Source organism: Callorhinchus milii, unplaced genomic scaffold, assembly GCF_018977255.1.
Source record: "Callorhinchus milii isolate IMCB2004 unplaced genomic scaffold, IMCB_Cmil_1.0 Scaffold4, whole genome shotgun sequence".
NCBI classification, from domain to species: Eukaryota; Metazoa; Chordata; class Chondrichthyes; order Chimaeriformes; family Callorhinchidae; genus Callorhinchus; species Callorhinchus milii.
This window is the reverse complement of record NW_024704745.1, coordinates 31,711,809-31,735,500: the sequence shown is the minus strand read 5'-3', so window position 1 is coordinate 31,735,500 and position 23,692 is coordinate 31,711,809. Positions and strand designations below refer to the sequence as shown.

Genomic DNA, 23,692 nt, shown 5'->3' with positions numbered 1-23,692 from the left:
AAAGGTGCACTTGTCATTGGTAAATAGCAAACACGGGAAATGTTTGCGACCATAAAAGGCTAATAAGGCCAACAGACCTGTTCCTTTTGGGTAATCTTAAATGAATCCCTCCTGTCTTCTAACACTGATACAAATTTTTTTCAGACTGAATGGGAATGGGAATTAAAATAACTCACAATGGTATACAAAATGTGGCTAATTACACAGGACATAAAAAGATAAAAAGAGCTTTAAATAAAATAAAAGGTTAGAGTTAACTGTAATGCATAAAGCAAACCTTTAGCACCTATAACATCAAAATGCTTCACAGATAATTATACTTTTTTAACTCACACTCCCATTTGCAGTCTGACCTCTCCATCCATGGTCTCCTATGCTGTTCCAATGATCCACAGTGAAATCTTGAGGAACATCATCTTATCTATCTGCTAGGGACCCTACAGCCACTCCAGACCATAACAGCTCACCTTCCCCCCTCCCCCTCTTTCTGTTACTGGAAAGGTATCTTCTGTTATCATTATAATTATTACTTCAGACCGTACTTTGCCTCTCTGGTGTTTTGCCTGTTCTGCAATATTAACACCTCTTCTCCCCAGTTTTGTTCCAACCCACCCCCCCTTTTGCTTTTATGCCATTATCACCTCTTTAACCCATCAACTAACACATTCGCTCCTTTGTCTTCTTTTTTGTCTTCTTTGCCTTCCTTGTCCTGCCTGCCCCTCTCAACTTGTCCTTAAAAACCTCTCCCTCCCAACATGCCCCAGATCTGACAAAGGGTTGTGGATCTGAAACGTTTACTCACTTTCCTTTCTCCATAGATGCTGCCTGACTTGCTGAGTTTTTTCAGCTCTCTCTGTTTTTGTTTCAGATTTCTAGCATCTGCAGTACTTTGCGTTTTGTTTAAAAAAGAGAAGGTAGTTTTTCCCAGTATTTTGGCTAACAATCCTCAGATAAATTAATCAATCACTTCATGCTGTTGTGGGACGTTCCTGGGTACAAATTAGATGTGGAGTCATCTACAAATATACAGTCATTTCATCTTTTTGTAATTATCTGTGAAGCACATTGATGTTATAGGCTCTAAAGGTTTGCTTTATGTATTACAGTTAACTCTAACCTTTTATTTTATTTAAAGCTCTTTTTATTTATTTTTTATGTCCTGTGTAATTAGTCACATTTTGTACACCATTCATACTCTGCCGTATGAGTTCTAATATGTCCCAAAGAAAAGTGCATAAACACTGTATTAGATGAGGAAATCTTAGCTCTGTGTAACTGCTAATAACAATAAATAAGCATTTCCTGTATGAGTGGAGTCATGTAGCTCAGTGGTTAGAGCACTCGCTTTGCAAGCGAGAGACCTGAGTTCAATTCCAGGCAGGTCAGGGCGAAACCTTGGTCAAGTTTCCTTACTCCACACACCTAATAATAATCCCTCCAAAACCAAAAACAATAATAAATTGGTCATTTTCAATCTACGACTGTTTGTGGGACGTTGCTGTGCCCAATTGACTGCCGCGTTCGCCCACAAATATACAGTCAATTCACTTTACAGTGTATTCTGTGAAGTGCTTTGGGACGTCCTCCCGACGTGAAAAGCGCTATATCAAATTCAAGGATTATTATTATTATTATTATTATGAGGTGCAGGGCAATAACAATATATTAAATGACAATAAATCCATGTACACTGGTTTAATATATTGCTTAATATGTTCAATTATAAGATTATTTATGTTTATACAGTAGTTAAATATTCATCTGATGTACATAATTAATAGGACTTCTATTATTCTTCCAGATCAATAGAAGGGCTACTCTTTGTTCTGCAGTACATCCATCACAACATTACAGTTGTGATGGAAAATCATTCAATTGGTTGTTTTAGAGAAGTCTACTTATTGAAGAAAACACTCATGAATATTCTGTTGTTCTCCGCATTCAGTGAATCACTTGTAGTGCCTTCAACCATTTACATTTGTGATCGTTATGGTATCTGAAAAAAAATCCTGGCTGATAGGCTGAAAACCTAAGTTAGTCGTCCTATCTTCAACTGATAGTTCAACTGCAGTTACTGCAGACACTTCCAGGATGGAACCAGGTACTAATGATAGGGTGGTGCCAGGTATTTGGTGTCACCAGGTACAGTGTTTTCATGTTCAATCCAGAGGCAAAGAGATAATTTAATTTGGAAACTGGTATATCTATACCTGCATTGAAGACAACTATAATACAAAGTTTGGCAAAAAAACAGGTAATGAAAATGAAATTGTTGAGCTCTGATTTTCATGCATCTGTAATTTCTTAACCAGGTCATATGTTCATCTGAAGAAAAATCTCCAGATTCTTAAACATAAAATTCAACCATAGTATAAGACAAATTATCAGTATTGCAACTTATTTTTATAAAAGATGACTTGGATGCTTTTACATTCATGGATATCAACATGTGTTTTACAATTAGAGTGGAGCTATACACAGATCTAACTTATGCTGCATCTGACCTCGGACTTATATAGTCTAATATACTAATATAGTCTTAACATTTATCATTGAACAGTTGAATCTTAATTGTTTCTTGCACCTCTTTGCGTCCAAGCTGTTTTTTCTATTGTGATATGAAAAGAATGTTCCTGGCTCTTGGATGAATGATAACAGAGCTCAAACCTACAAGTGTATCAATCTTGTTGGAGGCAACAACTCCAGGTGTCAAGCCTGAACCAGACAGGTTTGATGTATAATACTGACTGTCTGGATTGTTATGAGGGAGATAACTTATCCACCTTCAAAAATGTCTTTTACTTCTAGGCACTTATCCCAGTGGGGCACAAATCAGACCTTTCACATCAATATGGTTTCATTCTATTAACTCTAACAGAGTCAAAATGTGTAACATAATATGTACGTTGAAATGAGCCAGAAACAAATAGTGTTATTCGTAAAGTGTCAAAAGCAATTTTAGTAAAAAGACAAATTGAGGAGTATTAGTAAAAAAAACTATCTGTATTTGGTTTGCTCATTGTAGCTTTAGGATTTAGTCTTTGCATCTAAAATACCTGAAAATTAGAGCATTTGAAGCAAATGCTGGAGTTGATCTAAAGATAGCTGTGTTTCTTACCACACTAGCATATACATATGAGAGAAAAAAAAATTTTCCAGAGAGATTAATATCAGCAGTAAAATTATTTGTTTACATGCTGTCTAATTTGTGTTAAACTGTTGGTTATTTAGGATAGCAAAAACTATTTGTAGTTTTTTTCTTGCTTTATTTAAAAGGCACAGGCTTGTGATATAGCAGCACATATGTGCTGGCACAGCTAAGTGTTGCTGGAAACAAGAGAGAATACACAAACTGATGATAATTCTGTGTTTTGAGAAAACAAATTAACCAGAATAAGCATTACCCAAGAGATTATCTGAAGGGCTGCCTTTTCTCACTTATATTGAACAATTGTATGGAAATTTTAACTTAGCCTATTCATGAAATACAGCTTTTGTTTTCTGTTACTATAAGGAGACATTTTGTAAGCTTTTAGTACTTGAATATTAGCAGTAAAGCAAGGTTGCACTGAGCTCATTATGTATGCCAACATCACAAAAGGCACTATGGAAACACTCCTGAGGAGGAAACACTATTAAGGAGAGGAACAGATATTTCTAATTGCTAAATAGAAACTAGACTTCACTACAACAACAACAAAATTACATTTGTAAAGCGCCTTTCACATCGGGAGAACATCCCAAGGCGCTGAACAGTTGGGATCAAGACTACTACAACATCAACAAAGAGTTCAGTCTTCAAAAGACATGTAGTGCTATGGACAGTGCTTTTATTATCACATTGTATTTATTGTGTTACTGTGTGCTAAACATTCCCAACATGACGCTCAGTAAATTTTGATGGTACCTGTTAGATAGTAAACCTAGTAATTGGGCAGCTTAGTTGGAGTTTAGACTTGCTAAATTTGATTTTCATACCATTGGTTTTCAAGGCAAAATATCTTCTGTGTGACATATTGTTCAGCTGTGTGTGATATACTGTATGTATTTAGAATGCCAATGCAATCTTTCACTTCACAATCTCGTCGACTTTAATTTCTTATCAGGTGCCACAACAATAGAAAAATATGACCTCAGAACAAATACATGGGCCCAAGCAGGAGTGATGAATGGTAGGAGGCTGCAGTTTGGTGTGGCTGTCATTGATGATAAACTCTATGTGGTTGGAGGCAGAGATGGACTGAAGACTTTGAACACTGTGGAATGTTATGACTCGAAAACAAAGACTTGGACTGCCTTGCCTCCCATGTCAACTCACAGACATGGTCTCGGTAAGCATGTTTTTGGATTCCAACATGAAATAATCTTATTAGCTTTCACAATAAGCAATTATTTTGTAAACCGTAAATTTGTGTGTTTATATTGGTGTCTTGGTAATGGGAAGAAAATTAGTCTGTTTTATTGAGACACATACAATTTTAATGATATGTTTTTGTACACCTCACTTGCATCCCAATGTTGGGATGGGGAGGGGTAGAGAAAAAGCTGTCCAACAGTTCAAGATCCCACTCCCACATTGCATTCTTAAGGATCAACTGTTTTATTGCCTCAACAACAACAACAACAAGATTCCATTTATAGAGCGCCTTTCACGTCAGGAGGACGTCCCAAGGCGCTGCACAGTTGGGTCATGACCCGAGCAGGGGGGAAATGGTCAGGGTGAGGGGAGGGAAGGGAGGGAGAGAGGAGGGGGAAATGGTCAGGGTGAGGGGAGGGAAGGGAGGGAGCGAGGAGGAGGAAGAGAGTCGAGAGGGGAGCTGAAGGCACGGTCAAAGAGAAAGGTTTTGAGACCGGCCTTGAAGGAGGAAAGGGAGGAAGCAAGGCGAAGGCACTGGGGGATGGAGTTCCAGAGCCTCGGGGCTGAGAGGCTGAAGGCCCGACCACCGATAGTAGGGCGGTTGGGGCGGGGGACGTGGAGCAGACCGGAGCCAGAGGAACGGAGGGTACGGGCAGGTAGGTAGGGGGATAGTAGGTTGGAGAGGTAGGAGGGAGCAAGGCCGTGAATGGCCTTGTAGGTGAGGATGAGGATCTTGAAATCAATCCTCTGGGGGATGGGGAGCCAGTGGAGGTGAGCGAGGGTAGGAGTGATGTGGTCCCGAAGCCTGGTGCGGGACAGTACACGAGCTGCAGAGTTCTGAATGACCTGCAGCTTGTGGAGGGAGGTGCCGGGAAGGCCGGCGAGGAGAGAGTTCCCATAGTCCAGCCTTGAGGTGACAAAGGCGTGAACCAGGGTTTCAGCAGCGTGAGGGGTGAGGTAGTGCCGTAATCTGGCGATATTCCGGAGGTGATGGAAGGCGGTGCCAGTTGTGGTGCGGATGTGAGGGAGAAAGGACAGCTCAGGGTCGAACAAAACGCCGAGGTTCCTGACTGGCTTTGAGAGGTGGAGAGTGCAGCCTTGGATGCTGATGGTGTCAGCGCCTGAGGTGCGGAGGCGCTGACGTGAGCCAATCAGGAGGGCCTCGGTTTTTCGCACGTTGAGCTGAAGAAAGTTGTCTCTCGTCCAGGACTCGATGTCGAGAAAGCGACCTTTCTCTGGCCATGGCAACTAAGGTGTTATATCAAATGCAAGGATTGTTATTATTACACTTAATAGAAATTATCTGTAAGATGTTTTGACATCATATTTCTTCTTTCTTTACAACAACAATAAATTGCATTTATACAGTGCCCCTCACACAGGGGAACATCCCAGAGCTCTTGACAATGGTAGAACACCCCATTGAGCTGGGGGAGGCACGGTGGAAGAGGAAGATCTTCAGGCATAACCTGAAGATGGGGATGGAAGGGGCAAGGTGGAGGGATAGAGGAAGAGTGTTCTAGAGTTTTGGGGCGTAGTGGCTGATGGTAGAAATGGTAGAACGGAGGGCAGAAGGGACATGCAAAACGCGATGATGGAGGCAGAGGGATGAGAGGAGGGAGGAAATGTCAGAGATAAAGGAACCAGGTTATTCGTGAGGACGATAAATAAGGAGGATTTTAAAGGAGAGGGAAGAATGGTACAGGGTTAAATGTTCAAAAGGAGCCAGAGGAATAGGGAGATAAAGCTAGTGCACCAGTATTGTAAGATGCTCTGCAATCCAAAGCATAAGAACACTTTGAGTCACTTTAATGAACTGAGACAAATTATAAAGCAAGAGACCTGAGTTCAATTCCAGGCAGGGCGAAACCTTGGGCAAGTTTCCTTACTCCACACAGAGCCTAATAATAATCCCTCCAAAACCAAAAACAATAATAGATTGGTCATTTTCAATCTACGACTGTTTGTGGGACATTGCTGTGTGCAATTGGCTGCCGCGTTCGCCCACAAATATACAGTCAATTCACTTTACAGTGTATTCCGTGAAGCGCTTTGGGACGTCCTCCCGACATGAAAAGCGCTATATCAAATGCAAGGATTATTATTATTATTATTATAAATCTTCTTTAAACAAAACTCCTCTAAAGCAATCCATCAGCACTTTATAAAATAATTTAGATTTAGTAATGTAGTTATTTTTAAAGTTACAGCAATGGAATGATGCCAGATAGCTAGTCAATCTTTACAATATTACTGACAGCAGTTGTAATGAGTTTGTATAAGAAACTGGGGTCAGGGAAGTGACTGACTCTGAGTGTATACTTTCTGGCTGAGAAATCGAGAAGTGATCAAATTCTGCCAGACACAATGTTAGCAAATATGGCAGATTTTATTTCATTTCAATTTATGTTGAGGAACAAATCATTGAATCCAAGGTTGCATTTTGTTGTTTGAAAGAAATTTATGAGAGAATGAATGGGCATTCTTAAACAAAATCTAAATATTTTTTAAACAAGGAATTAAGAAAGCAAAATCCATTTCTCCCACAAGTTAACTCTGGAACATATTGGGAAGCTCATTTTAAAATAAATATTTTTTGACACAGAACACTCTATTTGATTGCCTGATTATCAAGGTATCCTGTTAATTCCCATCAAACCATGTTTTTTTTCCAAAAAGACATAGCAGTGTAGTCTCAGGACTTAGCTTTAATCCTTGCATGTTTGCAATAATTCACACTTATTATGGGATACTACTGTCAGCCTGGTTCAGTTGGTGGCACCCTTGCCTCTGTGTCAGAAGTTTGTTGGTTTAAACCTAAAATCGGGATTGAAATCACATAGTCTATGCTGATACCCCAATGCAGTACTTGGGTTAAGTTGTGTTATCAGAGATCCCATCCTTCAGATGAGATGTTGAATTAAGGTCCTGTCTGCCTGTTCAGGTGGATGCTAAAGATCTCATAGCACTACTCGAAAAGCCCTGGCCAACAAGGCTCCAGATAAAATTGGTCATTGTGTTTGTTTGTGAGACATAGCTGAGTGCAATTGGGCTGTTGCATTCACCTACAAATACACTATACTTTACAGTAAAGTTCATTGATACATTCTCCTGACCTGAAAAGGCTTTATTCCAATTTCTAAAATTATTATTATTATCATTACTAAATTATGATACAAAAACCAAAATCACCTGATTATGGATTGATTTTTCTGTATTAAATGGTTATAAAATTAAGTTTGATATAACATGATTCATGTCAGGAGAACGTCTCAAAGTGCTTCACAGGATTCACTGTAAAATGAAACAACTATACTTTTTGTGGCAAATGTGGCAGTCCATTTGCATACATTAATATCCCATAAACAACCAAGTAGAGAATGACATTGTTAAACATTCAGCTATGTCCAGTAGGTGGTGCACCCAGCCCTCTTAGAATCTTATAGATTTGAATTGGACAATTTTTTAAAAATGTAAATTTAGTTGTTGGGGACAATTTCTAATTATTTTTGCTTAATATGTTTTCTTGATTTGATTAGTCAAAGAGAGGTGACATTTGCACTCTCCCCAGCCCAGATATAACTTTTAAATGATTGTCAGACTAAGGCTCGTCCTATCCATTTGTTGTGTTGCATCAAAATAATAAATATATCTGTGAAATATGGGGATTTGCTTAAGCCCTGTCATAAGCCCTGTTCTGATCAACATGCACCAGCTATGACTGTTTATGTACTTTGGCTACATTGTTAAAATGAATCATTGCATTGATATAGCGCCTTTCATGTCTCAAACACTTCACAGGATACATTGTGTGATTTGTAGGGGAACATTGAAGTACACAGGAAATTGTACCTCATTGTAAGCCCACAAATTTTTGTTGCAGTTGAACCCATTTTATTAAACCTATATAAATAGTGACAGCTTTTGAGCAAAACAGGGATATGCAAATACATTCTCCTGTTTTATGAATAGCCTGAGAGATGCAATGATTCCTCCAGTCTCCCGACACACACATCTCTTCATTGATAAACAAAGCCCATAACTCTCAGGGAAGAGGCATGCCCCTGTACAATGGAAACTAAAACATGCATTTTCTTACATTCTCAGGTACAATTGTCATTATTTGATAGAATAATATGTTGTCTCATGTCATAAAACATTGGTCTTATTTATCCTGTATTGGTGTCAGACTGGGTTGCACAGAAATACAAGTAATTACACAGATAAACTTTGGAATGTCTTTGGGTTTAAGAGTATTTAAGAGTTTTGGTCCAAAAATAGAAAGATAAAACAATCCCTGTGGGTTATTTCTGTGGAAGCTTCCTATGCTGTATAAACCCATAGTGACAGAAAGACAGGTCGCTGACAGTGAATACAATTTACTTTCAAATTCACCAAACTAAATCCGTACTATTCTATTCAGAAAATGTTTTACTGAATAGTGTGGAAAACTTTAGTACTTAACCCATTCAAAATTTGATAAAATGAGTGATAATTAGCACATCACGTCACATTTTTCATCAGTTTGTATCTTCATTTTGAAGATGCACTGTGTCTCTTATCAAAGCTCACAGATGACTAAGATCTAACAACAACAACTTGCATTCATATAGTGCTCCTCATGCAGGGTGGCATCCCAGAGCACTTGACACTGGTGGAGCACGCCGCTTAGCCGGTGGGGGGGGGGATGTGACCGTGGTACAGTTGCAGAAGAAGGTCTTCAGGCGCCATCTGAAGATGGGGAAGGAAGGGGCAAGACAGAGAGATAGAGTTAGAGTATTCCTAAGTTTCGGGGCATAGTGGCTGAAAGTATGGCCACCGATGTTGGAACGGAGGGCACAAGGGATATGCAGAAGGCCGGAGCCAGTCGAGCGGAGGCAGCATGTTGTGGGTTGGGGAGTAAGCAGGTCAGAGAGATAGGGAGGTGCTAAGGCATGAAAGGATTTGAAAAATAATGTAAGGATATTGAAATCAATCCGTTGTGTTAGAACTGATGTGATGGGTGATAAATCTAACCCATTTACTCTGATACCAATTATAAAATAAGTTATAAAGCATATCAACTTCTGTATCATATTCTTTACCTAGTAATAAACATTAAGATTAAATTTTGTAGCAAATGCTTGCACACCATTTTATTTGAAGAAAAAAGAGTCATGCTTCTTTAATTAAGTTTACAAACATCTCGGGAGCTAAAGCACCCAGTAAGAATAATTTTACTCGGGAGACAAATATAAAGCTTTTATTTGTATTTAACTGGACCGAAATTTCAGAGCTCTGCCAAAGGAATGACAAGAATGTATAAATATTACAATCTAGTGGCCAATATTATCCAACCGAAAGCTTCCATTTGAAAAATTGCATTGGAATAAGTACTTTCAGGTTGCTCAAGGTTCCTCAAGTGACCAATAATAGCTTGTACTTTCTGACTTATTGGTAATTATTTGTGCTCAAGACAATGAAATAGTTTGCTCTTGTAGCTTTCATAGTGTGCCTCAAGCCATGTTTATTTTACTCATTTCTCAATCACAGTTCTCTTAAGTATAACAGAATATAAGTGGCACTCGAAAACATGCTGATAATTTTCAAAAGATTGAAAGTAAAATTTCAGCTATGAGGCCTACAAATGTGAACTGTAGTAAAAGAGAAATGTTAACTGAGAAATTGGACAAAAAATTGTCATCCTTTCAGGCAATGCATTCCAGATCTGAGTTGTTCGGATCTGGAATGCATTGCCTGAAAGTGTGGCGGAAGCCCATTCGATTACAACTTTTAAGAGAGAAGTAAATAATTATTTGGGGAGGACAAGTTTGCAAGGCTAGGGGAGAGAGCAGAGGACTGGGATTGATTTGGATAACTCTTTTAAAAAAAGCCGGCAGCGACATGATGGGCGAATGGCCTCCTTTTGTGCTGTATAATTCCATGTTTCTATGATTTTATGAAAATGTCTAACGGAGTGAGTGGGATTGATAATTTTCACCAGTTTCATTTCACAATGTAATAAAAGAAAGAAGATTCCTTCTTCTGCCAATGCCCAAAGTGATGACCCAAAATGAGTCATTTTCTTTTTCATTTGAAAATCATATAGCAGTCTCACTCCTCTCTGCCTTTCTTCCAAATATATTCTGAGCAAACATCCAATGTTGATATTCCTTGCACGCATGATGGGACTGGCTAAGAGCTTTGAAAGAAGCCTATTGCAAATCTTACATGCCACTTTTATCTTAAGGCTCTTTTATATTGCACATTTGGTGGTGAATCTCTGGCCAAATTACCACAGTTTGATATCAAACCATACTGTGTAAACACTGCGTTAGTCATAACTAATAACTATATGGTATGTAATTATGGGATTTCATAAAACATGCATTAAATTCTGAAGATGTTTTAGATCATTTAAACATCTCTCTTGACTATATCTTTGTCGATACATTGTATATATGTTATCAATATAAAAATATTTTACGTTTATAAAAATAGCCATGTCCAAGTCCCTTCTGTATAACAATAGTTGCCCACTTCATTCCAGTTTAAATCGCTCTATAAGGCTTATATTTTATGTTTTCATTTGTGCATGGATGCATGGGTAAGGAACTAACAACAATCGCCCTGAAAATAAAATAAAAGCCTGGTGCAGTTTGTAGCACACGCACATCTGAGTCAGAAAGTTCTGGACTCAAGCCCCACATCAGGGCTTAGAACTTGTCTAGGCTGACACTTCAATACAGTGCTGGGCTATGCTACAGATGAGATGTTAAACTGGGGTCCGAGCCACCTGAATATTGAAAACCACATGGCACTATTCGAGAAAAGGGAGTTTTTCCCAGTTTCATGACCATCAATTCCCCCAGATAAAATTGATCATTCACTGCATTGCTGTGTCCAAATTGGTTGCCGCATTCATCTACAAAAAATAGTTGCGACACTTAGAGTATATCTGCACAGTGTTTGTGGCACACTGCTGTATGCAATTGGCTGCCACGTTTCACCCCAAATATACAGTCAATTCACTTTACAGTATATTCCGTGAAGCGCTTTGAGACGTCTAGACGACGTGAAAAGTGCTATATCAAATGCAAAGATTATTATTATATTATTATATATTCTGTGAAGGGTTTTGGGATGTCCTATATCAAAGGTCCTATATCAAATGTAATAATTTTTATCATCAATAAAAAAAATTAGGAACGACACTGAGACAGGAAGAGAAATCAATTAGTGAATGAGAGAATATGTTGAAAGGAAAACCCTAGTCGTATAAGAGCTGGTTCTTTGCTTCATTGTTTTGTGGGTCATGAGACAAGGCAATATTTAGAGTATCATTAACCACTACAGAATATAGCCAAAAGAACATAACTTTAACATTGTTTCAAATCTTAATTTGTCCAGATATGAGACAAGTACCCTGAATAATGCTCTACATTTTATTAGATCGTATTTATAGTCTATTGTGCACATCTCAACAGTCTCTTCTTTTGCTGATAAAATATCTGCCAAGCTGTTGTCTTCACTATGTTTACAAGGGTTTTAATCACTTACTTGTGTGTTGAAGTCACTTTAACTGCTGATGGAAAGTCCTCTGAGGTCCTGAGAGTTCAAATGCACTTAAAGTCAAGTCTGTCAACTTTATTTAATTTATAATTGATTGCAGTGCCTCAAACTCTCATGATCATAAAATAGCACACATTTATACCTCTGAGCATCCTGGCTCTAAGATTATTAAGTAATTGAATTTTATTCAATTGTATTTACATTTTCTGGCAATTTCTACTCTGTTTTTGTGATTGTTGTCCAAGATCACGATGATAAATGTGTCAATAATTGCAATGAATCATTTAGCATGGACATTTGAAATTTTTTAACACTGCCTGTAAAAATTGCTGCCAGGAAACATAACGAAGAAGCATTCCAATGAGTTTGTTTTTACCTGATGTCAAGTAGTAGTGGTTGAGTCTTCAATCTGCAGATGATACGGAAACAAATCAAGGGACAGCAATGACTGAGGAAAAAATGAACAACATTGATCCTCTTCTTTCTCTGACACCTTCAAGCAGTAATCAGAAAACACCATCCTATTCCAATATACTGACATAAATAATTCAATAAGCAGAGGCTTTGGAAACCAATTAAATGTAATAGAATTTTTCTGCTCACTTTGTAGGAAGGGTTCCCTGAAGGCAAGCCTGGTAATCACAGGGAAAGTAAAACTGACCGTAGATGGGACATTGTTTCCTTGGAGGTCTTTGTTTTGGAAATAACATCATTTATCATGTTTGTAATACCTTGATTGAAGTCCAAAAGTTAGAATTGAGGGCATTCATTTTGACATTTTTCTTATTAAATTTAGAACATACTGTCACTGGAATAACTGATACAACATTGTCTTATTTGTCCACTAAATTATTTTTTGCATTTTACAGGATCATGTGCCTTTCAACCTAAAGTTGTCTCCTAACCTTACACTAAATATGTATTTAGTGCAAGGTTAGCAGCTAACAATGACCCTTTAGACTTTTACACACTGTGTTTTGTTTAGAACTAATAGTTAAAGAATTGCTCCTTATTAATTAGTGTTTAATTAAAACTTCAATTGGCCTGTAGACCAAATGGAATAATATTTCATGGGTCAATACTCGCTATAATGAAGAACACCCATGACAGTATGTAAATCCAGGACTTGGACACAGTAGAGGGAAATGTTATACAGCTTATCTCTAATAAAGTTACTTTCCTATTAGATGACCAAAGGCGCTTGAAAGAAAGGAATATTACATGACATAGATGGGTAAGCAGGAGAGTGGGATGAGAATAGGCAGCTCATTTAGAGAAAAATATGAGTGAAGACTTGGTGAGCCAAGGCTCTATTTCTGTATTTTGTTCATACCTTTTCTAAAGTAATGGTATGCAAGGTTCATTTCTTTACCCAAGTACAACAGGCACCAAGAATATGGTTAAATCACACTCTTACCAAATGATTTTCCAATATGTCTCCTTAATTATCTAGAAGGTAACAAAAGCAGGACAGACCTCTTTGACACGTCGCTAAATAGAATGAAAACTCACGAACATCTCAAAATATCTGAGTTTACAAACAGTAGCAAAGTTTTACATCAAAAATGCATTTGAGAATAAAGAATAATGCCGCTGCAACAAAGTAACAATTTAAAATCAAATTAAAGAAAAAATTAACCTTACTTAAATTCACATATCACCTCCATAAATCTAACTCAAATTCAGTAGCTTATGGCTGAGCATCATTTCATATATAGCAATAATATGTAATTATAATTTGCATGATGAAAGACTTTATCTAAAAATTCTGCTTCAATAAAACAACATACACATCCCCATTACTTGCACAATGCCAACCAGAATTAGCACACATCAGTAAGAAATGACTTTTCTCTCAATTCAAAATAATGTATTTCAAGATATTGCAATATATATTGAAAATAATACAAAAGTGGCTCATTCAATAAATGGACCTTGAGGTGATGAGGTCCTGCTTTACATGAATGTTACTGTTGACATTTAATTTCAAGCTTATCAATACACTTCTGTTTTTTCAGGTGTCGCAGTGCTAGAAGGACCTATGTATGCAGTAGGTGGCCACGATGGTTGGAGTTACCTAAATACAGTAGAAAGGTGGGATCCACAATCTCGGCAATGGACTTATGTGGCCAGTATGTCCACTGCCAGAAGTACAGTAGGAGTGGCGGCATTAAATGGCAAGTGAGTAGGGCATACATTTTTAACAGTATACTTCAACCTGAACACGTTACTCCAATCAAAGCTATTCTTTGACTGGTTATCTGCACTCTCAGAAGGACTGATATTAAGAATGGGAAGGGATTTTTATTGGTGCTTTCAATCATTAATTCAATCTCTGACACATGCAGAAACTCATTGCCAAGCATCCAAGCCAGCCAGGGTTCCACATGTGTCTGTCACCTACACTTTGAAATTTCCCCCATGTCTGGAATGGAATGTACATATGCCTCATAGAGGGAAGAACCTACTTAACTAATTCTGTGGAGCATTAGAAGCAGGTTGGTGAGAGTCAATGATTGTGTACTGCAGATTGTGCATTTGTGTACTAATGGAGTTTAGCTAGCTAGGATCTACCTGTTAGGGCTTTGGCTTGCAAAGTTAACAGGAGTCAATATTTTTATGGGAAGGGATAAAAATATTGATCACTGATGTGTAATAATACTACATACGTGTATGCAGATCCCAAATTTAAACACATAGTTATGCAGTGGGCTTGCTTTCTAGTGCAACATAGTGCTTATTATAAGCACCAAAATGATACTAAAACATTTTACTTTGATAAAAGCCAGCCATGCTTTAATACAAATAGGACCCCATCCAAGAAGGTTCATACTGGATTCTGTTGCAGCATGCAGTCAGTGCTGTTCTACAAGTGAACTTCCAATGCTACAGACACAGAAACTGACTTAACATGACTGTTATATTAATATATGAAACCAGTCTGTAAATCAATCTTTTCCTGAGCCTGAAGATTTTAGGATACTCTCACATAGTACAATTATCTGTATTTAACAGCATCAGTGATGGTGGAAATCATTCCACCAGCTTGCCATTCAATCTGGCTATTCTGAATATGGAAACTGTAAGCAGTTTAACTTTTCTTTTTGTTTCTCTCTCAATGATTTCTATTCCCTGGAAGGATGGACCCTGCTTACCTAAGTCTGGAGAGTATTAGATGCAGGTTGGCAAGAGCCACAGCATTGAGGTAGTTCTGGAGTTTAACTAGGTAAAAATGCCATTGAGAATACTATCTGGCAAGTTTCCCACTGTTTATCCACCCTATCCAGATGGGCTTTGGCTTGCAAGGTTAACCTCTGCTCCGGCCTGACCTCCAAATCCAGCCAATAAGCCAGGCTGGCAAGGATTGGATCCATGTGGCTCAGGAAATGGTCTGCTGAGACCACTGTAGAGGGTGGACTTCAATCTCAATTATGATTCTGTAATCAGTGAGCTAAAGAAGTTTATGGTGTTACCAGAATGTATTACTTATTACTTTTAAAGGGAAAGTATAGAAGTACCCTTTTAAAAAAAAGTTTGGTTAGTGAGGGATCAACAGCAACAACAACTCGCATTTATATAGCGCCCTTCACACAGGGTAGGGACCCAGAGTGCTTTCGCCAAGAGGATCCTTGCTGCAGTGCAGTCCTGGGGAGACTCTTCCTTCCGCAGAATGCTGCTCAGTTATCAACTTAAGATGTCTCGAAGACATGATAAGACGCTATATCAAATGCAAGGACCATTATTATTATCCTCATACCTTTTACAGGCACAATGCTGTATTTTTATAGAATTTGTATTTTAGAGTATAATGCAAGAGTTACACCAGTGAAACAGTGAATCATTAATAATAATAATCCTCATTTATTAATTCTAATCCTTGCATTTAAAATAGCATCTTTCACTTTGGGAGGATATCTCCAAGTGCTTCACAGGATTCACTGTAAAGTGTAATGTCCATTTTTGTAGGCGAATGCAGAAGCCGATTTGTGCACAACAATGTCTCACAAACAGCTATGAAGTAAAGGTTCAATTTAATCTCGGGGATTGATGACCAGGACACTGGGAGAGAAACACCCTTCATTTTTTGAGTAGTATCATGGGATCTTTAATGTCCACCTGACTGGTGTAGCTAGTGGAGTACAATTCCATATAGAAGTTAATGCAGGGACATACAGTTTTCTCTTATCTTTGGTGCATTCTAGTGCTTCTTTTTCTTATTAATGATATCCATTGATGCAGCACATGAATCTTCACTCTAAAGAGATATTGGACAAGCTTTTTCTTTTCTCAAACAAACACAGATGTGAATTTTAATTGAAAGTACTAAAAAATAATTGGACGCACTATCCATTTTTAAAAAAGATAATGCCAAACCCCAATAATTTTGGTGGAAAGATAGGAATATTAGATCACAGTAAATCTAATTCCAAGGATGTCTCTTTATAATTTAATTACCCTTCCAATGATATACTGGCACCTCTTTAATTACTGAGAAGACTATTTGCTCTTAAGAACAGTGGAAGTCAACCCATAATTAGTAAGGTTCTCATGAAAATGTCAAACATAAGAATTTATGTGGAATAATCTCCTTACTCCAGCAATTCCTTGTAAAAAGACCCTTGGGAGTTTCTGACTTGAATTCCAATGTTGGGCCATTGCAGAAATGTACAATGTCTACTATACATTAATTAGTGCCTGTGGGATTTAGTAACTCATTGTAACCAAGACATTGTTTTGCACTCTGAATTTTTGTTCGAACATTAGTCAGCCTTCCGCAGCAAACAAATACTGCACTGCAACACTGGGGAGTGCTGCATTATCAGAAATACCATCCTTCAGGTGAGACATTAAATTGAGATTATGTCTGTCTGTTCAGGTCATCATTACAGATTACATAGCTCTATTCAAAACAAGAGTTTCTCCTCATTGTTCTGGCCAGCAGTCCTCAAACAAACAGATGTCCCAAAGCGCTTCATAGGATATACTGTAAAGTGCAGGGACTGTGTGTTTTATAGGTGAATGCAGCAGCTAATTTGCACAAAGCAGTGTCCTACAACCACCATGAAGTGAATGTCCAATTTTATTTGGAGGATTGTTGGCCAGGAGACTGGGAGAAACTCCCTCTTTTTGAATAGTGCCAGTGCGATCTTTAACATCCACCTGAACACGCAGATGAAGCCTTGGACTTTTAAAGTCTCATCTGAAGGACACCATCTCTAACAGTGCAGCACAATCCCAGCACAATTGGAGTGTCATCTTGTCTTAGATTATATGAGTTCAAGCCTGACATAGGGCTTAAACTCAGAACCTTCTGACTCAGAGACAAGAGAGCTACTAACAAGTGGTTTGCAGCCGCAAGCAGGACTGGCCTACAAAACAAGCAAGTAATAATGAAAAATACATCATTGTAGATAACAACTGGACATAACAACTGGAGATAACAATGGAGGTAACTGAAGGTCAACAAGTAACTGAGAAATGGTGTTTAACTGACTTCTGAGTTTACATATAGTCTTAAACCTAAATAGCCTTATGACTTGGTAGAAAATAATTTTAACTTTTTCATCTATTCATGCCTGTGTCAGCTCTCTGTCAGAACAGTTTGTTCCCATTGTCCCATTCTGCTGCCTTTTACCCATTCTCCTTAATATTCCTTATTTTTGGATAACTCCCTGATTTCCTGGTAAATCTATTAAACAGACATGTGATTGTATAAATATTCTATTCTTCTCATTGGACATCTGAATTAAATATACAGTTATTAGCCTAGAAAAGAATGCTGAAATCTTAATAAATATACAATGAAGGCAAATGTGAACTGATGATTTCAGCTAAGGTTGTAAGTGTTATCTTTCTCCAAGGCATAATAAGATTCTATGCAAACAAAATGTCATTAAATCAATAAGAAATTATTTATTATTTATGAATGCTATTAACATGTAGTTATAAATAACTAGTATGAGTAACACTGGCTTGATGAACCATGGCGTTTATGGAGTTTTACACAGAATTAGTTATCATTTGTAAGGATTTAAGTGTGACAATTTCATAATCCATTGATAATGCTTAAAAACCCAATGAATAATAGAAATGCACTTGTTAAAACGGAATAATTAGTGTTTAGGAAGAGATAAGCTTCTATACAATTTTGAGGGAAACAACTTAAAAAAGGTTAGATTAAGGGATCGGGGGTCCCCCTAAGGCAGATCATATTTGGGGGCCCTTTGAACTATGCATGCAAAATTGCAACAATTCCTTTTCAAAATACGTTATTGCGTGACTTTGCAGTTACCAACATTGAACTACATGATCACTTACTATACTTATGAAATTGTTCTCAATAGACATGATGGGGAGTACATTCAATCTATCCTGAATCTTTGTAGATCCAAAAGAATTTTTGATGAGGCTCATCTTTGAGAACGAGCATTCAGCTTCACAGACTGTTATTGGTAGTGTTAAGAATGTACAAAGATCTGCCACATTTGGAAATGTTGATTCCACAAAGTGATCCTCTTTTATATACTTTAGCATTTTTCATGTAGTTTTCACACTTAACATTTGATATTAAAGCCAGAAAGTACGCAAATTCATCAACATGACCTCAAAATCTTTTTTCAATGCTATTACTTTATTGCTGCTGGACATGGCTCCTTCTCTCTAGCTGCCTCTTACCTCGTCTGACCTCTTGGAGATACAACTCATACCTTCCACTCCACCCCTCTTGCCAGCACTCACACCCTGCCTCTCACCAGGTTGTACAAGGCATGAGGCAGTGAGTGAGTGACGACAGCAGGGGTAGATATGGAGGTGAGTCATATCGTCAGCTCTGCCCCTCTTCTTGACAGTCCATGCAGCCTCGTGCATGGAACAACCTGGTGTGAGGCAGGTGTGAAGCTCCCAGTGATGCAAAGTCCTGCCGATGAGCCACACTGGTGCTGTCATCAGCAGTGCCCTGGAATACTGCGGACCCTCCTGGTTCAGGAACTGGATTAGAGACTGCCATAGAGGGCTGGCTCGATTCTGACATTCCATTGCCAGGCATGTCACCCTGGAAACAGTTTAGCTCCAAGGAAACACCGCTAAACCGCCCCCCCCCCACCCACTGCCCTCCAAGACGGATAGTCACTAGTTAGTCATTCTGGTTATTCAAGACTCTGCATAAAAATGGGATTGAATCTATTTCATCCCAGTTCCTCAAGATTGCGAATCCACAATATAAACATACAAAGCATTTGTTACTAATTTGTGTTTCTCAGATTCAGGAAAAAAGCATATTAGATCTCATCCTTCCAGAATAACCATACACCCTTACAATATCAAGCTATTCTTTAAATGAGTCGAATGTACTGGCCTCAATCTCCCTTCTGTTTCAGCTGTGAATTACACTCTGTAAATAAATACTGTCTGGTATGTCACAAAATTGTTTTTTATAATCTTGAATCCAGCGTTCTGGGTGTATTTCTCTATTCCATTAAACATGTATATATTGTTACAGTAGCTGTCACAGAGGTACAATACCAACAACTGAATATTTCTTGTCTGAAATAAAATTATTCTTCTCACATGGAATGCAAGATGTTTGTCTAATAGAATTGAAATATCAGTCTTCTCACCATTTCATCCAGTGTTCATCAATAAGGTTTAATAAATATTTGCCTATTCTCCCTCTTTCGTCAGGTTGTATGCTGTAGGAGGACGGGATGGAAGTGCCTGTCTCAAATCAATAGAGTGCTATGACCCACACACCAATAAATGGAGTTTGTGCACCCCAATGTCCAAGAGAAGAGGTGGAGTAGGTGTTGCAACATGTGATGGTTTTCTATATGCAGTCGGAGGTCATGATGCTCCTGCTTCAAACCACTGCTCTCGACTTTCAGACTGTGTGGAGAGGTGAAAGATTCAAGCACGCTTTACTCTTGTAGTGCTGATCACAATATTGATGGTGCATATTTTGCAGATGTTGAAAATGTGCCAAATTAAGGTTCAATTAAATTCCAGCTCATGAGAGAATAGCAATGAGTGGCTGAGAGCTGGTCAGTACATTTATTGGTGTGTGTCAGCAGCAGAGGTTACAATGCTCTCATTTATGAAGGTCAAAATATTTACCAGCATTGAATCACCCACACATGATCAAAAAGCCTTTAATCAGACTATGGAGACAGAGGCTAAAGTAATATTTTAAAATTAAGTTGTTTGTGCAACTGGAATTACAAATAAATATGGTTTTGCCTCCATTCTGAGAAGCACACAGAAGAATCCATGGGGCGGAGATGGGGGGGAATCCATAGCGAGAAAAGAAAGGGGATATTTAATCCCAAAGCAATAAACAAAGCAACAAAATAATTTTAGGAATACTGCAATTATGACCGCGTTGCAACTACAAGCAAAAATATTCACAGTATAACTTATGAGGCACACACATTCCACAACATTTGAGTTAACCGCAGCATCTCATCCCAAACCTGACTGGCACAAAGACACAAGGTAATATCAGAAATATTGCAGTTAGATTGACTTAATTCCAGAAACAGAGCAACCTAATTTTTTATAGAAAATTTTTCATAGAAATTGACAGTTACATTTGCTGGATTTCAACATACAACAAATAAGATGTCTGGGAGTTAGGTAAACACCTACTATGATACAGGATTAGTTAATCTCCCTTCCTCTGAATATCATACAATGATTTATCTGGGATAGTACTTGATTTCCTATTTGTTATTTTTTAATCCCACCCTATTCACTTTATAAAAGTTCCTGTGTATGTCACTTCCATTCTACAGCCTTGAATCGTTAAGAATTACGTATAGCCTAATCTCAGAGCTATTTTGATATGTCTGGATTTGCCACAAATATCAAACTCCCTGTGTATTCCATTCCATTCTATTTGCAAGATCATTCCATCCAAACAAATAGTATTCCCATAGCAGACAATTCCTTGGAGAATGAATGAATTAGCGTATACGTTTATACAATGCAGATCAATTGAATCATTTAGTAATTTGTGTCAAATCCAGACAGGGAAGAGTGTTTAGTGCCTGGCAAAAATATAAGAATACCTCACTGTCATATGATGTTTCACAATGCATTCAATGTGACATCAACACATTCTGAAACGCTGCAAATGTCACTATTTTATTGGAAAGTCATTTCAAATTGTACACATTTAAAAAAAATACTGAGCTATTTAGTCAACCAGTTTCAATGAAGTTAGCAACAATATGGTGGCTGGATGTGTTTCCTTAACAAAGCATTTCTAAATCCCTTGTGTAATAGATATGACCCCAAAACTGATACCTGGACAACAGTGGCATCACTGAGTGTGCCTCGAGATGCAGTTGGCGTTTGCTTACTTGGGGATGGACTCTATGCAGTTGGTGGATATGATGGACAGACCTATCTAAACACAATGGAATCATATGATCCTCAGACCAATGAATGGATTCAGGTAAAGCCTAATGATAACTATATTAATAACTGATATAGTTATTAATGAATTCACTAGTGGTAGTGGCCCAGCACATTTCCTCATAATTTTGATTTCTATTATTTAACATGATATTCGTTCTATAATGTTTTCCCTCTCAAGGGCTAGAAAGTCTTCTCAAGAGTAGGTGACCAAAACTTTACCAGGTATTCCAGAAAGCATCTGTTAATGCATTCTGCGGCGGCAATGAAATCCATTTAGATTTATATTCTGACCAACTGCAGATGTAATCCGAGCATTGTGTATTTTTTTCTTACTGTTGCAAGAACTGAATTGATAGATTAATTAATTTGTCCACAATAAACCAAGCATCACTTTCCTGATCACTATTTAATGGATACTTCCTCTTTTGGTTCCTTGCTTCCATGATCATGAATTTGCACTTACCTGGATTCAACTGTATCTGCTGCATAATGCAATAATAAATTGTGACCTTGTGATTTATATTATTCATCATCAGTTGTTAGTAGAGAAGCATGATTATGGGAAAAAGATAAATCGATCATCCAAGATAGATAGATACAATAGATAAAATATACTTCAAAGAATGTGTTTCCTTAGGTAAGGTTCCACCTTACCAGTTATTGTCTATGGTGTAGGGTCATTGAATGGGCATAAAATATGGCTCTGTATAATGGTAATAACAAGATTACAATTAGAAGAAAATCAGAAGTCATGAATTGGAATTTTCCAGACTTAGGGAAGAAAAAGTTACTGATGGTTGTGGATTTGGGGATCTCAGCAGTATGTCATTTTTTTTTAAAAACAAAAGGTCCAATGAGGGTTATTTTACCCTCACCAATGAGGGTAAAAATACAATCAAGTGCAAAGATTCTTTCTGTGGGTTGTCCTGATAGATCCAAATGCATCTGCAGAATAACCAAAATGAGTTAAAATTCAAAGAATCAAAAGAGGAAGCTGGGTTCTCAATTAGGACTCAAAGTTCTAATTTATTGATTTCCACTCTGATTACCGATTTCCACACATCTCAATTTACTAATGCAATGTTTTATGTTTCACAGGCAGCATCACTGAACATCGGAAGAGCTGGAGCTTGTGTTATTGTTGTCAAACAGCTATGAATAGTAGTCAATGCATGGCATTTCCCCCTTCTGAACTGCTATTTGAAACATTTTGTAAATCAGATTGTTCCTTGCAAACAGCAGAGTCTAAAGGTTTAAATATCTACTACAGACAAAGAAATAAATATTAAGGATCAAAACAAACTTGAAATAGACATTAGAAAATATCTAATGTAGCCTGCAGATAGTGTAAATCCTCAACAGCAATCTGTGAGGTCAAACCAAACGGAAAAGAAATTCATGATGCATCTCTTTTATGGAAACAATGTTCTTGCCAGTATTGACATTGTTTAAATGATATTGAGATTGCCCTGCTCTGTAATGTCTTTGCAAATTAGTTTAAGCACTTAATGAGAAGACATTCAATGTTTTGAACATAATAGATTTGGAATTTATATAGAGAATAGTTCCTTTTCCGTGGGAAAACATGTGCTGGTAGAAAGAATTATCCAGTAAATATTCCAACTGAGACTTCTGTAACCAAAAAGACTTTCAATTTCATGAAAACGTTCATAAGTTCTACATATCCACACACAAATATGATGACTGCAATTTCAGAAGACAAAATAAAAGTTTTGGTTAGTATTTTGCCCCCACATTTTGTATAAATAGACAAAATGTAAACAGATATATATAATGAATCTGTCAAACCTCATAATGTTGGGATTGTCATAATTTTTTTTCCCTTTCATCCAGGATAAAATTCTGAAAGTAATCAAAGGTATTCTAGAATTATTTCTGATATTTATTCTGATATATCAATATTTAACTTCTTGAATTTGACATTTTCAGTATAATCAGAGTACTTTGAAGACAATTGAAGTCAATTCATTATTATGAATTAAACCTCAACAACAAGAGAATAATTACTTAACTGGTCTAAGGATATAAAGAACAGTTTTAAGACTAAGGTCAAGGCCAAAAAATTACTATTTGCATCTATATTTGAGTAATCATAACTATATTGATACATTTTAAAATCTAACCATGGACATCATTACTCCAAAACTATTACGTAGATTAGCCATCGATATTTATTTGACTCATCTGTCCGATTCAGTCAGAAATCCCTGAGCAGTAATTCTGTGAATGTAACTCGATTCAGAATTTCACTGCCATCTAGGTAACAGAGGATTGGAAAATGCTACAAAAATACTATATTTGTTGCAATATTATCAACTCAAATCTGTTATGGATTGTCTCATTCCTCCA

The 23,692-nt window shown here is 37.5% G+C and overlaps 1 protein-coding gene across 1 annotated transcript in view; it reads left to right on the top strand.

Moving 5' to 3' along the window:
* LOC103176929 (kelch-like protein 1) overlaps positions 1 to 22,480 on the top strand; it is a 146,756-nt gene extending 124,276 nt beyond the window's left edge. Inside the window, exons 7-11 of the mRNA XM_042334101.1 lie at positions 4,107 to 4,331; positions 13,927 to 14,089; positions 19,589 to 19,801; positions 21,188 to 21,359; positions 22,421 to 22,480. Coding sequence (XP_042190035.1) covers positions 4,107 to 4,331; positions 13,927 to 14,089; positions 19,589 to 19,801; positions 21,188 to 21,359; positions 22,421 to 22,480 — 833 coding nt within the window. The remainder of the gene's footprint in view (positions 1 to 4,106; positions 4,332 to 13,926; positions 14,090 to 19,588; positions 19,802 to 21,187; positions 21,360 to 22,420) is intronic.
* Positions 22,481 to 23,692: the final 1,212 nt, after the last annotated feature.